This window comes from Bombina bombina, chromosome 5 (genome assembly GCF_027579735.1).
Source record: "Bombina bombina isolate aBomBom1 chromosome 5, aBomBom1.pri, whole genome shotgun sequence".
NCBI lineage: Eukaryota > Metazoa > Chordata > Amphibia > Anura > Bombinatoridae > Bombina > Bombina bombina.
Genome location: NC_069503.1, coordinates 536,246,986 through 536,263,748, shown reverse-complemented (window position 1 = coordinate 536,263,748; position 16,763 = coordinate 536,246,986). Strand labels below are relative to the sequence as shown.

General features: G+C 41.6%; 1 protein-coding gene across 3 annotated transcripts in view; it reads right to left on the bottom strand.

The window, feature by feature from the left end:
- Positions 1-9,546: 9,546 nt before the first annotated feature.
- The window catches only part of ZDHHC3 (zinc finger DHHC-type palmitoyltransferase 3), a 161,695-nt gene continuing 154,478 nt past the window's right edge, over positions 9,547-16,763 (bottom strand). For 2 of the 3 annotated variants that reach the window (XM_053714464.1, XM_053714465.1), the window contains exon 7: positions 9,547-12,519. In XM_053714464.1, the coding sequence (XP_053570439.1) occupies positions 12,280-12,519 (240 nt within the window). In that variant the 3' untranslated portion in view covers positions 9,547-12,279. The remainder of the gene's footprint in view (positions 12,520-16,763) is intronic. The other variant, XR_008402552.1, reaches the window with a different exon arrangement.

Genomic DNA, 16,763 nt, shown 5'->3' with positions numbered 1-16,763 from the left:
AAATGTTTCCCTCCCCATTCATGATTTTATTGAAGAGAGTAGTGAGTACCGGCACCACCTCTCCCTTCACTAATTTGTAGAATTCCCCAGGTAGTCCATCCAGACCTGGGGTCTTGTCAAGTGGCAGTGTATTGATAGCCTTCATCATTTCAGTCTCTGAGATGGGTGCGTTGAGGAGAGTCAAATGTTCTTCCGATATGGTGGGGTTGTGTATGGTCTCCCAAAAGGATTTTTGTTGTGTTTCGTCCACTGTTCCCCCACTATATAGTGATTGATAGTAGTTCATGAAAGCGGTCTGTATCTGTGGCGTGGTCGTGTGTAAAGTGTTCCCTACCTTGATGGCACTCACACATTTGTTTGGTCTAGCGAGTCTGGTAAGCCTGGCTAGGAGTTTCCCGGGCTTATCTCCATGTCTATATTTTTTGATGTAGTGTCATGTCTCGGATTGCTTTTGCTTCAGTATACTGTTTTTTCGTCATTGGATTCGGGTTACGTAAGTATTTGTTTCTAGCGCTAATCACCCTTCTCAACTGGTCCTCACTTTTTTGTTTTATCCGTTTTAGTTTACCTATCGCGTAAGAGGATATAAGGCCCCTCATCACTGCTTTACCCGCCTCCCAGAGCAGTAAGGTGTCATGTCGGTGTGAGGAGTTCAGAGCCACATAAGTCCTCCACTCTCCTGTAAGAAATCTTTTGAAATTTATGTCTCCATATAAATACGTCGGAAAGAACCATCTGCGAGGTCCCTCCCTCCCCGGAGTAAGGTTAAGTTTAAGGCTAATGGGGGCATGATCTGATATGGTCGCGACATCTATGCTAGCGCTGGTGATGTGTGGTCCTAGAGAGTGTGTCGTTAAGAATAGATCTATCCTAGATAGAGTGTCTTTGGCTGGGGTAGTGCAAGTGTAGCTTCGTTCTTCTGGGCGTTTGTCTCACCATATGTCGGTCAGTGCCAAAGAGTGTTTAAATTTGGACAGTGTCAGGGAGTCCCTCTTCGTGTTTCTATGGGTCGTGTTATGCCTTACAGCTGCACTGGGGTCTCTGAATCTATCCGTTTGGGGCGCTATGTTGTAGTCCCCTCCTAGAATCACTTGGGAGTCAGCAAATTTCATTACAACATTGCTGAAGGTTCTCCAGAATTCCTTTTTATCAGTGTGGGGGCCATAGACCCCCCCAATGATGATGTGTTTGTGTTTCAGTTTAAGTTTTGTTAACACATATCTACCTTCGGGGTCTGTTAATTGTTTTACAAGAGTATAGTCCAAATTTTTCCTAAAGAGGATAACTACCCCCCTGGCTCTTTTCCCTTCATATGCGGTGTGGACTACTTCTCCCACCCACCCCTGTTTCAGTTTCTGATGCTCTACTCTTGACAAGTGAGTCTCTTCCAGTATCGCTATGTCTGTACGTTGGTCCCTAAGAAAATTTAGAATGGCTTTCCTTTTTATGGGGGACGTGATGCCCCCTACATTCCAAGATATAACTTTCATGTTAGAACCTTTGGGGGTGTTCAGTGGGTATATGAGAATGTGACAGGAAGAGAGTAGGTTTGGTCTATCTTACGCACTTACCACCAGCTGCCCAAGGATGGCACTCCTATCAGGATGTCCTATAGTGGCTTTATTATTTCCGGATCTCTGAAAGGTTAAACAACAAGTTAGTACAATATATATATATATATATATATATATATATATATATATATATATATATTGTCCCTCTTTCGTCTGTACTAGCTGTAAGTAGGGAATTACACTAACTGAATTTGGCTTGCTCTGACCAACAACAATAATTAAACTTTTAAACTTTCAAACTTCACAGAATCCCAAAAGCCCTCCCCAATTATGAAAAGGATATAAGAACAGTGGTTAGCACCATTCTCAGTGCTTTGTGGCCCTCCAGTTGGCCTGAGTAAATCAAATAGTCCTAGGTGGGTGTCTCAGTGGCCCGCATGGCTTTGTCCTGGTTCAGGTGTCTTCATCGTCTTCTTGTTGAGCTTGCTGTGCCTGATCTGTGCGCCTCTTGGTCTGGTCCAAGAATAGCTGTAGGTGTTTTGGCATCTCAAATATCTTTGGGCCTTGTGCTGTTTGGAGTTGCAATCTAGCTGGGTACAGAAGTGCTACGGATTCACCCTGGGCTATTTGGTCTCTGCAGTAGGGCGTGAATTCTCTTCTCTTCTTTGAAACTTCTGCGGAGTAGTCTTGGAAGATGAAGATCTTTCTCTCTTCAAAAACGATAGGTGACAATTGTCTATACGCTCTGAGCAGTTGTGTTTTGTCTTTAAAGTTAAGATAACGCACCATTATCTGCCTTGGCGCACCTTCCGGCTGAGAAGCTCCTACTCTGTGGGCTCTCTATGCAATACATGGTATGCTTGTAGGCGGGAGTTTGAGTAGGCCTGGGAGGATAGTTTCTACAAAGTTCATTAAGGCCCTCGGGGGAACAGATTCTGGCACTCCCACTATCCTAAGGTTGTTCCGCCTTGAGCGGTTTTCCAAATCATCTAACTTGGTTTGTAGTATCTTGTTTTGCTTTTGGAGAGTTGTGATAGAAGAAGCCGTTTCCCTGTACCTTTCTTCTCCCTCCGCCGTTTTCTGTTCCACATTTGTCAAGCGTGATGAAAAAGCTCTGAGGTCTGTAGATAAGCTATCCATGCCTGTCTGCAGTTGTTCAATCTTAGGCAGAAAAAGTGCAGAAAGCTGCGAGACAATAGGGTGTGTGTCTTGCGCCAGGATTGTAGAGGTTTCTGGTTGTGATTGCGCGAGTTCGTGAATCTCTGCTTGGGCTTTTTGGCGTCTCTGATTGTTTTTGTTTTCCTGCCATTGTGTCAGTCTTTTTATTATATGGGGTGTAATATTTTTGCATGCAGGCTGTTCACAGAAAAGGTACTGCTGCGAGTATGTTGTGATAGAGGAACTGAATTTCCTTTGTAGAATAAAGAGAACCAATTGCTACAATGTTTCTGGAGGGTTTTGTGTGGAGAGGAGGGGATATCTGGCTCCTGACTAGTGTGTCATGTCCATCTTTTCCTTACTGGTCAGAATTTATACTAGGGTGTATTGGGACCCAGCTCTGAATTGGGACGAATGGCTCCTTTTTTTGCTTATTTATTTATTTGACTGAGATCAGATGTGGGTGTGAGATCTCTCCCTGAGCTACTGCCGGTGTGAAAACTGTGCCTTGCAGTTACTTTCTTTGTGCCCTCTAATACCCAGGTCAACTGCGTCTCACCGGGTGTAGCCGGAGCTATTATTGATTTGAGGCAAGATGCTTTTTAATAAGCAGGTCTGTGGGACACTCATGGGAATTACTTTTGCTTGTTGGTGCCTTAGCCGCCCCAAAATGGCGCCTAGTTTCGCGCCTTATTTAAGTGCCCCTCTGTTGCGCTGATCTCACTGCTTACCTCCTCTCCACTCACGGAACCCTCCGGGGGTGAGCGCTGCAGCTCTGCAATCTTGCGGCACTCGAGGCTGTTGTGACCCGCTACTTGGCAGTACTTTCCTAAGTCTCCTCCGGACATGTATAAGTGCAGTGGAACATTTTGGAATGTGAAATATTAATATTTCATGTCGGTTTAAACGTGCAAGTAGGGTTTTACATTTTTTTTTCTCACTTTTCGCTCTACATTGAGGTATATGGGAGAATACTTTAATGCGATTGTGATATTGTAAGTTCGGCTTTTTGCGCATGTTGGGTTAGTGAAAACTTTTTACTTTCAACTTGTAATGCATGCGGTATTCGACACGTGCAAAAATCTAACTTCTTGTGTAGTTAATGCTTGAGTAGGAGCAATAAATAGGGCTCCACTCGTAATCTGGTCCATAGTATATTTCCATATTTTTTTAACCCTTCCAATTCAAACCCCTTGACATATACCATATCCCTTTAAAACCCTTTTTAAACATATTGTTCAATAATACATTCATATTTTATATTATATATGTTTATATATGACTATAATACTTTATTTTAATATGTTTTACTTTTATTCTATACACACTAAGAGTGATTAAAAATTCACAGAGTATACAAAGCGAAGACTCAGTAAGGTGTTAAAAACAAAATTTATGCTTACCAGATAAATTCCTTTCTTTCCTGGCAGGGAGAGTCCACGACTTCATTCCTAACTGTTGGGAAATACAACACCTGGCCACCATGAGGAGGCAAAGTCACCCCAACCAAAAGCTTAACTATTCCTTTCACTTTCCCTGTCCCCCCAGTCATTCGGCCGAGGGAACAAGGAAAAGTAGGAGAAACATCAGAGTATAAAGGTGCCAGAAGAAAAACAAAAAGGGAGCCGCCCAAACAAAGAATAACAAATGTGCGGGGTTGTGGACGCTCCCTGCCAGGAAAAAAAGGAATTTATCTGGTTAGCATAAATTTTGTTTTCTTTCCATAAGGCAGGGAGAGCCCACAACTTCATTCCTTACTGTTGGGAAAACAATACCCAAGCTCCAGAGGACACTGAAGGAATAACGGGAGGAAACAAAAAAGAGGTAGACCCTGAGGGCACCACAGCCTGCAAAACCTTTCTCCTGAAAGCTGCTTCAGCCAAAGCAAACAAATCAAACTTGTAAAATTTTGAAAAAGTATGTAAGGAGGACCAGGTAGCCACCTTAAAAAATCTAATCCATTGAGGCTTCATTCTTAAAAGCCCAGGAGGAAGCTACTGCTCTAGTGGAATGAGCCGTAATCCTCTCTGGAGGCTTTTGTCCCGCTTTCTCATAAGCTAGGCGGATGACACTTCTCAACCAGAAAGAAAGGGAAGACGTTATGGCGTTCTGACCCCTACGCTTACCTGCATAGATGACAAACAAAGATAAAGATTGTCTGAATTCCTTAGTACCCTAAAGGTAGAACTTCAAGGCACGAACCACATCTAGATTGTGAATCAAATGTTCCTTCGCCGAAGAAGGATTTCAACACAAGGAAGGATCAACAATCTTTTGATTAATGTTGCGATCTGACACCACCTTAGAAAGGAAACCTAACTAAATACGTAAAACCGCCTTATGCCTTATCGGCATAAAAAACAAGGTAAGGGGGTCACATTGCAAAGCAGAAATATCGGAGACTCTGCGAGAAGAGGCAATAGCCAATAGAAACAAAACCTTCCAAGATAACAGTGTAATGTCAACATTATGCATGGGCTCAAACGGAGCCTGCTGCAACACAAAAAGAACAAGATTGAGAATCCATGGGGGAGCCATCTTTCTAAACACAGGTCTGATCCTAGTCAGAGCCTTAACGATAACTGACATCCGGAAGCTCAGCTAATCTCTTGTGCAGTAACATCGACAGGGTCGATATCTGTCCCTTAAGGGAACTAGCAGATAGACCCTTCTCCAATCCATCCTGGAGAAAAGATAAAATTCTGGCAACTTTAACCTTATGCAAAGAAAAACAACGCCCCTCACACCAGTCCAGGTAAGTATGTCAGACTTTATGGTAGATGCGTAGAGTAACTGGCTTACGAGCTTGAATCAAAGTGTCAATGACACTCTTAGAGAAACCTCTCCTCGCTAAGACTAAACGTTCAATCTCCACGCAGTCAGCCTCAGAGAATCTAGATTTTGATGAAGGAAGGGACCCTGTATCAGCAGGTCCCTGCGACAAGGTAAACTCCATGGAAGAGATGAGGACATCCCCACCAGATCCGTGAACCAAGTCCTTCCAGGATAGAGCAATTAGAATCACCGATGCTTGCTCCTGTTTGATGCGGGCCACCACACGAGGGAGAAGAGGTAATGGAAGAAAGAGATATATGAGTCTGAACCTCCATAGAACCGCTACTCTATTAGAAAAACTTGAGGATCCCTTGATCTTGACCTGTACTTGGGTAGTTTGGCATTGAGATGAGATGCCATGAGGTCTATCTCCGGCATCCCTCATCTCCTGCATATCTCTGCAAAGACCTCAGATGGAGAGGCCATTCCCCTGGGTAAAAGGATTGCCCGCTAATGAATTCCACTTCCCAGTTGTCCATACCTGGAATGTGGATCGCTGACAGCGTACAGTTGTGGGCCTCTGCCCATTCTAGGATTTGAGAGACTTCTCTCATCGCTAAGGAACTTCTTGTTCCTCCCTGATAGTTGATGTAGGCTACCAAAGTTATATTGTCTGATTGGAATCTGATAAACTAGGATGAACCCAGGAGGGGCCAAGCCTTCAGAGCATTGAATATTGCCCGGAGTTCCAAGATATTGATCGGATGAGTGGACTCCTCCTGAGTTCGCAACCCCTGTGCCTTCCTGGCACCCCAAACGGCTCCCCAGCCGGATAGACTGGCGGCCGTCACAATCTCCCAGGACGGTCTCAAGAAGCACGTTCCTTGGGACAGGTGATCTTGACAGAGTCACCAAGAGAGCCAGTCTCTTGACAGGCTGTCCAGAACTATCTGTTGTGACAGATCGGAATGGTCGCTGTTCCAACGTCTCAGCATGCATATCTGTATAGGTCTGAGATGGAATCTGGCAAAGGGAATGATGTCCATACAAGACACCATGAGTCCAATCACCTCCATGCACTGGGCCACCGAAGGTCTTAAGGAGGCCTGGAGGGCAAGACATTCTGATGTTAGCTTGCAATGTCTCTGATCTGTTTCATGGACACCGAGTCTATAACTATGCCAAGGAAATTCACTCTGGTATTTGGAGTAAGCAAACTCTTTTCCAAGTTTATCTTCCATCAATGTGACTGAAGAAGACTTAGAAGAGAGTCTGAGTGATCCCTTGCTAGACGAAAAGATGGTGCCTGTACCAATATATCATCCAGGAAAAAAGCTACTGCTATACCTCAGGGTCTGGCAACCGCTAGAAGAGCCCCCAGAACCTTCGTAAATATTCTTGGAGCAGTAGCTAAGCCAAATGGAAGTGGTATGAACTGGAAGTGTTGATCCAGAAAGGTGAATCTTAGGAAAAGGAAATGATACCTGTGGATCGGAACATGAAGATATGCATCCTTCAGATATATGGTAGTCGCAAACTGTCCTACCTGAACCAGGGGAAGAATTGATCTTATAGTCTCCATCTTGAAGGAGGGGACACTTAGAAATTTGTTAAGGCACTTCAAGTCCAGAATTGGACGAAAAGTTCCTTCCTTTTTGGGAACCACAAAGAGGTTTGAATAGAACCCCAGACCTCTTTCTGATGCAGGTACCGGGACTATTATTTCTAAGGAGGATAGATCCCTTACACAATCTAAAAAGGCTGTCCTCTACTCTGGTCTTGTAGACAGACTGGAGAGTAGGAATCTGCCCATGGGCGGATGAGATTTGAATCCTATTCTGTATACGACCTCCAGAACCCAAGGATCCTGGACATCCTGAAAACAAGTGTCTGAGAAAAGTGACAATCTGCCCCCTACTCGATCCGATCCTGGATCGGTGGCCGTCCCTTCATGCCAATTTGTTATCGGCGGGTTTCTTTGTCTTCTTGGACTGAGCAGGCTTCCAAGTGCTCTTGGGCTGTTTAAGTTTGGATAAAGATTGAGATTGTTGGGATTTGTCTGAACGAAAGTGAAAATTTTAAATCTAAAGAAAGGTTCCTCAGCCGGAGGAGATTTAGTAATAGAAGTCTCTGACTCTGAAGGTTCCCCTTCTGACGCCACAGAGGTTAATTCATCCTCGGATAGCTGGGACATACAAGCTAGATCTGACTGAAAATTAGGAGAATCTAAAACAGGAGAACTGTGTTTAACCTTTCTCTTACGTTTCCCGGAGATAGGTAGGGCACTCAGGGCCATGGACACCGACGATTGTAACTGTGCTGTAAATTCCGCAGAAAAAAGGCCCCCTCCAGACGGAGACATAGCTGTGCCGCAGGGAATTGCATGTGAAGCGGTTAGGGTAGAAAAGGTAGTAATCTCTAGGTTCACAGAATCCTGAGAGGTTAATGGCTCAGAGGGACTAACAGTGCTAGGGTTAATAGCAGATTTAGCTCCCTTCTTAGACTTTAAAACAGTACCCAGGCAATTGGAACAAAATTGAGCAGGCGGGCAAACCATGGCCTCCTCACAATATAAGCAGGTATTTTTAAGCACTAAAGAAGGAGTGGAACCTTCTAACATATTATCAGAGTCCTCCATAGTAGGTATGTAATCCCACAGTAGGAAGAGAAAAACGATACAAAAATAAATGTTTTAAATATGGAAAGGCACCTTTACAAAACCAATGGCTGGGGCACTCACCACCTCCTAGACCCAGACAAGTTGTCATGAAACGCTTCTCTTAGGAGTGCTGTCTGCAGCAGGATGGTAAGGAAGTAAAAGATACAGCCTCTCAAGTGTGACAGCCTTGTAGCGATTCTCTGACAGGTACCTGAGTGTGGAAAAGCAAGCAGTGTAACTCGTTAACACTGATTGCTCAGGAGTTGTTAGATAGACAGTTTGGATGGCTTCTCAGAAAAACTTTCCCTGCAACTCCAGACTCAAACTTTCATCAATACTCTCACTGATATATGATTACTTAAAATTCCAGTCCTCTTTTAAAGGGAACATACTCATTATGGACTATCCGAATCTTCTGACACTTCTCTGCCATCCTCCTTTAGTGACGAAAGGCAAAGAATGACTGGGGGGATAGGGGAACTGGGAGGGAATGAAGTCATGGACTCTCCCTGCCTTATGGAAAGAAAACTCTACATCTAGGGCAAACACTTAGCTATAATCCTTAATATCCACTGTCTTTGATACTTTTAGGCATAGTTCACCTAAGGCCCTTAATAACCACTACTTTTTTATATTTAGTTATTTAACTTCCAAAGGTCTTATCCATTAGTGGATCGTCCAGTCCTTGGATGTGTATAAATCAACACCGCTTATTTACTGGTGAAAAGGCACTGCACGGCTTCTCCATATAGTTTCATCAGCTGCTTGAGTACAAACTCCATCACCATGCAGTGTCCACATCACCTTTCAGACCCCTAAATGAGTGCTGCTCCTGGTTGGAGTAACTTCTTGTCAATCAGTGGATCCTGTTAGGTGACAGGAATGGATGGATGAATTGCGTATCACCACTGCCGTGCTACACTCTGTAGGGTTTACCAAAAAGTCACATGCAGTCTACATATGAGGAGTACAGGTTTCAGTATGGTATGACTGTCTTGCCATGAATTGTTTTTAATATGAAGAAATAAAGGATTGATGCTTTAACTGAAGCCAGTGCTCCTCGTATGTACATTGCATGTTACTTTTATACAAGCCCTAGCTCTTTACTTCAGGTTGTGGTAAGTTTTCTAGAGCTGTTATATGTTGTGCTGGAGTGCAACACATAACTTTCTATTTATAATATAAGTGATTATAACATATTGACAATATCACTTGAAAGTATAGGGTGCACTAAAGGGAAGTTGGCCATGCTTAACATTCTCTGGTAATTCTTCTTTGCTATCAATTTGTGAGCTAATCCAAGCATGGTCCAGTGATATTGATAGGCCTCTGTTAGCTGTACATCATTACCTCAATATCAAATACTCAAAAAATGGATTGCTGTGTGAATGTGAGGTGGGAAATTAAAACAAACAAATATAAGAAGACGAAACATATATATAATTTATACATAGAAATTTTAATGAATACAAGTTTGCATACATAATGAAACAATGAATTCAACAAGGAAATTACATCATATAGACAATACTATAAACCAGAGCAGGGCCAAATTAGGTATCGAATTTATAATTTAAAGAAAAGACCCAATGAGATAAAGAATAAAATTAAACCAACCTTCATATACTTCACATATTTGGAGAAGATTTACACTGTTGTTTCCATGTATTAATATTACAAAAATATATTCAATCAGTTTCTCACTGAAGAGGATATGATATAAAATCATTGGATTTGTATAACTGGGAATTGATGTGTAATTATCTCTCTTGTCTATTTCCCTCCTCTGTCACCCCCTTCTCCCTCTCTGCTGCTCTCTCTGTCCCCCGGCTGTTGCCCCCTTCCTCTTCTCTTACTCCATTCTCTCTCTTCCCTCCTATTTCTCTCACTCCATCTTCTCTCTTTTTCATCTCTCTCTCTCTCTCTCTCTCTCATTCTCTCTCTTCTTCTAACCCTTTTCCCTCTCTCCCCTAGTCTTAATGCTCTCATCTCTTTTTCCATTCTCTTTTCATCCTCTTTCTTTCTCCCCTTTCTCTCTCTCATGTTCCTTTTTTTTCTTTTTCTCTTCCCTTTTTCTCCATTTTCTAAACTCAACACTGTCTTCTCTCTCTGTCCTCTCCCTACTTTTTCCCTTGCTGTTTCTCTTTATTTTTCATCCATAAAGCCATCTCTGATCTCTTCATCAGGTTTTGTCACATGTCTGAGCCCTTCAAGTGCTGAAGTTGGACCTCCTTGCTTAATGCTTTTCTTATTCTACTGAATACCTGTACATGCTTAATAAAGCTGGGAATTAAAACATAATGACTAACTGTGTATTTAAAAGTGCATTGACAAATAACACATTAAGGCGTTTTAAAAAATAAATAAATAAGATGGATAAAACATAACTTAGAATTAACATCCTGTATTGTTGGAATTAAAGGATAATGAAACCTAAATTTTTCTTTCATGATTTAGAAAGAGCACGCAACTTTAAACAACTTTCCAATTTATTTCTATTATCTAATTTGCTTCATTTTCTTGATATCCCTGGTTCAAAAGCATATCTAGATATACTCAGTAGCTGCTGATTGGTGGCTGCACATAGAAGCCGTGTGTGATTGGCTCACCCATTTGCATTGCTATTTCTTCAACAAAGGATATCTAAAGAATGATGGAAATTAGATAATAAAAGTAAATTGGAATATTGTTTAAAATTGTATTCTCTTTCTGAATCATGACAGAAAAATGTTGGGGGCCTCTTCTCACCACTTATTAATCTGAGTATGAATGAACCAAGGCACATCAAACATAGTTACATTCTGTTGATCTATTTTTCCTTTTCTATGTTGAAAAATGACATTAAAGATTGCATTTCAAATGCAATTAGAAGCATTTTCACAATATGTCACTCTTGGCACATATAGTATGAGTGACAGATGCATTTATGTAGCATACAGCTGAATTCTAATTGGGTCTTGTACAAAAGTTATTACAAAAGCTGGAATAGATAGCTAAAAAAAAGCATTTTTGCGAAAATAGTTCCAATAGAATCTGCTATATAATAAGTTAAAGGTATCAAAAATCTGAGATAAGAAGCCCCTTGAAAAAGAGATGTGAATGAAATTAAGCACAGGATAATTATATAATTAAACTTGCTATTAATTTTTATTACCAGCAAAGTTAATTAGTATTTAATAATACATTTACATTACTTGTCATACTTAAAATAATTTTTGTGTCACATGACATAATCAAGTTTGTTTGCGCCTGTAATAATGCACATTTAAAGAGATATAAAAATAACCTTTGATGTGCACAGCAGCATATTGCAAATGTTATTAGTAGCATCTTTTGGAACGGATGTGTCTTTTGATAGTACAATTATATTATAAAAAGTCTTCTAAATGTGTTCAAAATGCACAACTGTTAATTTCATATACTATGTTTATACTTCTTTAATTGACAAACAAGATAACAGAACAGTAACGTCATTATTTTAACATTTGGAAAAAAAATTAAAATTAAATACTCAGTTGTAAGTAATTAAAACAAAAGCACAATTTATGATAATCCCGTTCTTAAAGTGAATGTAAATTTTGATGCTGAAGTGCCTGGTTTTTAAAAGTTTGATTAAAAACAGGGGCACTTTAATTCATCAAAATTTACATTTCACTCCTGTTGTGAAAAAAAAACTTACCTTTTAATTTTCAAAGCAGCTCCAGCTTCCTCCACCCGTTGCAAGCCATTTCTGATGTCAGAAATGATGGATAGGTCATCCTCCAATCACGGCTTCCCCCCCTGGGGAATGAGTGTCTGATTCAATGCCGTGATTGGAGGAAGCCGGATTCCTCATTTTAGACCCAGGAAGAGGCTTTGCAACGGGTGGAGAAAGCTGGAGCTGCTGTCAAGAATAAAAGGTAAGTTTTTTTTTCACAACAGGAGTGAAATGTAAATTTTGATGAATTAAAGTGCCCCTGTTTTTAATCGAATTTTTAAAAAATGTGCACTTTAGCATCAAAATTTACATTCACTTTAATGCAGACAGATTTATCTTACAAATGTAACCTTTAACCAACATAACTCAAATTCGAATTAATATAATGATAACCTTTGACAAATACTGAACCTGGTTCTGTATTGAATCTGATCCAGAACCTCTTTTTGGCCCTTATGTCTCTTTCCAGCTAATAGTTATTCTTCTCTTCTGGCTACTTCAATGACTTCCACGTTTCCTACAAGTCGTCCAATCACAATTTCACTCATGCTGTCTGATGCAGTCTGTTCCATGTCTGATGATACTTGTTGGTACAATGTTCTTGAGAAGGGACTTAACCAACCTGGAGTAAAACTACCCCCAAAAGCTTGTTTGAGTCCTTCCCATTTGCTTATTTTTTCCCAAGTTGGATTTTCCTTCTTCATTCGCTCAATACCCTAATTTAGGAAGAGAAAAAAAAACACATACATACAAAATAGAAAATGTATAAAATTGAATAATTAATAGCTTAATATAAAATAAATAATAACATAATATCCATATCTTGACTAATTAACACTTATCAACTAAGAATGACCAACTTTCTAATCGTGAATATACTTCTCCTTTCTGACACATCTTAGTTAAAGGGCCATTAAACATGGTAACATTTATAATTGTCCCTTATTGGCCTCAGCAGAGGAGAAAAAACTATTAAATCTAGGGAATCATAGGTTACAACATGGCTTAGACCGTTATTTTATGCAACTGCTAGAATTTGTTTTAGCGTTTAATGTCCCTGCTTAGTGATGGAGCTGAGCCAAAAAAAAGTAAATTTATGCTTACCTGATAAATTAATTTCTTCTATGATACGATGAGTCCACGGATTCATCCTTTACTTGTGGGATATTATCCTCCTGCTAACAGGAAGTGGCAAAGAGCACCACAGCAGAGCTGTCAATATAGCTCCTCCCTTAACTCCAACCCCCAGTCATTCGACCGAAGGTACAGGAAGAAAAAGGAGAAACTAAAAGGTGCAGAGGTGACTGAAGTTTTAAATAAAAAAAATATATAATCTGTCTTAAATTTACAGGGCGGGCCGTGAACTTGTCGTATCATAGAAGAAATTAATTTATCAGGTAAGCATAAATTTACTTTTCTTCTATAAGATACGACAAGCCCACGGATTCATCCTTTACTTGTGGGATACAATACCAAAGCTACAGGACACGGATGAACGGGAGGGACAAGACAGATGGCTAAACAGAAGGCACCACTGCTTGTAGAACTTTTCTCCCAAAAATAGTCTCCGAAAAAGCAAAAGTATCAAATTTGGAAAATTTGGAAACGGTATGAAGCGAAGACCAAGTCGCAGCCTTACAAATCTGTTCAACAGAAGCATCATTTTTAAAAGCCCATGTGGAAGCCACCGCTCTAGTAGAGTGAGCTGTAATTCTTTCGGGAGGCTGCTGTCCAGCAGTCTCGTATGCCAAACGGATGATGCTTTTCAGCCAAAAAGAAAGAGAGGTAGCCGTAGCTTATTGACCTCCACGTTTTCCAGAATAGTCAATAAACAGAGAAGATGTTTGACGGAAATCTTTGGTAGAGTGAGCTGTAATTCTTTCGAGAGGCTGCTGTCCAGCAGTCTCGTATGCCAAACGGATGATACTTTTCAGCCAAAAAGAAAGAGAGGTTGCCGTAGCTTATTAACCTCCACGTTTTCCAGAATAGTCAATAAACAGAGAAGATGTTTGACGGAAATCTTTGGTCGCTTGCAAGTAAAACTTCAAAGCACGAACCACGTCCAAGTTGTGCAACAGACGCTCCTTCTTAGAGGAAGGATTAGGACCCAGGGAAGGAACAACAATTTCCTGATTAATATTCTTATTAGTAACAACCTTAGGAAGGAATCCAGGTTTGGTACGCAAAACCACCTTATCAGAATGAAAAACAAGATAAGGCGAGTCGCATTGCAATGCAGATAGTTCAGAAACTCTTTGAGCCGAAGAGATAGCAACTAAAAACAGAACTTTCCAAGATAGAAGCTTAATATCTATGGAATGCATAGGTTCAAACGGAACCCCTTGAAGAAATTTAAGAACTAAATTCAAACTCCATGGCGGAGCAACAGGTTTAAACACAGGCTTGATTCTAACTAAAGCCTGACAAAACGACTGAACGTCTGGAACATCTGCCAGACGCTTGTGCAGTAAAATTGATAAAGCAGATATCTGTCCCTTTAGGGAACTAGCTGATAACCCCTTCTCCAATCCTTCTTGGAGAAAGGACAAAATCCTAGGAATCCTGATCTTAGTCCATGAGTAGCCTTTGGATTCACACCAATAAAGATATTTACGCCATATCTTATGATAAATTTTCCTAGTGACAGGCTTTCGAGCCTGAATCAAGGTATCTATGACCGACTCAGAGAATCAAGTGTTCAATCGCCAGGCAGTCAGCTGCAGAGAAACTAGATTTGGATGCTGGAACGGACCTTGAATGAGAAGGCAGTGTCCATGGTGGTAGAGATGACATGTCCACCAGGTCTGCATACCAAGTCCTGCGTGGCCACGCAGGTGCTATCAAAATCACAGAAGCTCTCTCCTGTTTGATTCTGGCAATCAGACGAAGAAGGAGAGGAAATGGTGGAAACACATAAGCCAGGTTGAACGATCAAGGTACTGCTAGAGCATCTATCAGTACTGCTTGTGGATCCCTTGATCTGGACCCGTAACAAGGAAGTTTGGCATTCTGACGAGATGCCATCAGATCCAATTCTGGTGTGCCCCATTGATGAATCAATTGTGCAAACACCTCCGGATGGAGTTCCCACTCCCCGGATGAAAAGTCTGACGACTTAGAAAATCCGCTTCCCAGTTCTCCACTCCTGGGATATAGATTGCTGATAGATGGCAAGAGTGAGTCTCTGCCCATCAAATTATTTTGGAAACCTCTATCATCGCTAGAGAACTCTTTGTTCCCCACTGATGATTGATATATGCCACAGTCGTGATATTGTCCGACTGGAATCTTATGAATCTAGCCGAAGCCAGCTGAGGCCACGCCTGAAGCGCGTTGAATATCGCTCTCAGTTCTAGAATATTTATTGGGAGGAGAGCCTCCTCCTGAGTCCACACACCCTGTGCTTTCAGGGAATTCCAGACTGCACCCCAGCCCAATAGGCTGGCGTCCGTCGTCACTATGACCCATGCTGGCCTGCGGAAACACATTCCCTGGGACAGATGATCCTGTGACAACCACCAAAGAAGAGAGTCTCTGGTCTCTTGATTCAGATTTATCTGAGAGATAAATTTGCATAATCCCCATTACACTGTTTGAGCATGCATAGTTGCAGTGGTCTGAGATGCAAGCGAGCAAACGGAACTATGTCCATTGCCGCTACCATTAGACCGATTACCTCCATACACTGAGCCACTGATGGCCGAGGAATGGAATGAAGAGCTCGGCAGGTGGTTAAAATCTTTGATTTCCTGACCTCCGTCAGAAAAATTTTCATGTCTATCGAATCTATCAGAGTTCCCAGGAATGGAACTCTTGTGAGGAGGATAAATTAACTCTTTTTTACGTTCACCTTCCACCCGTGAGAAGCCAACACGATGTCCGTGTGAGATTTGGCTAGTTGGTAAGTTGACGCCTGAATTAAGATATCGTCCAGATAAGGCTCCACTGCTATGCCCCGTTGCCTTAGAACCGCCAGAAGGGACCCTAGCACTTTTGTGAAAATTCTGGGAGCTGTGGCCAACCCGAAGGGAAGAGCCACAAAATGGTAATGCTTGTCCAAGAAGGTGAACCTGAGGAACTGGTGATGATCTTTGTGGATAGGAATGTGAAGATATGCATCCTTTAAATCCACGGTGGTCATATATTGACCCTCCTGAATCATTGGTAAAATAGTCCGAATGGTCTCCATCTTGAAGGATGGGACTCTGAGGAATTTGTTTAGGATCTTGAGATCTAAGATTGGTCTGAAGGTTCCCTCTTTTCTGGGAACCACAAACAGATTGGAGTAAAACCCCTGCCCCTGTTCTGCTTTTGGAACTGGGCAGATTACTCCCATGGTATATAGGTCTTCTACACAGCGTAAGATCGCCTCTCTTTTTGTCTGGTTTACAGACAATCGAGAAAGATGGAATCTCCCCCTTGGAGGAGAATCTTTGAAGTCTAGTAGATACCCCTGGGTCACGATTTCCAAAGCCCAGGAGTCCTGAACGTCTCTTTATTCCCCTCCTGCTTTGTAGCAGGGGAGGAGGTAGAGGGACCACCTTTGAAGTTTCGAAAGGAATGAAAATTATTTTGTTTGGTCCTCATCTTATTTGTCTTATCCTGAGGAAGGGCATGGCCTTTTCCTTCAGTGATGTCTGAGTTCAGGCCTGAATAGGGTCTTACCCTTGAAAGGAATGGCTAAAAGCTTAGCTTTTGATGACACGTCAGCAGACCAGGACTTAAGCCATAACGCTCTACGAGCTAAAATGGCAAAACCTGAATTCTTTGCCGCTAATTTAGCCAGTTGAAAAGCGGCATCTGTAATGAAAGAATTAGCTAGCTCGAGAGCCCTAATTCTATCCAGAATATCATCTAATGGGGTCTCAACCTTAAGAGCCTCCTCTATAGCCTTGAACCAAAACGCAGCTGCAGTAGTTACAGGAACAATGCACGCTATAGGTTGCAAAAGAAAACCCTG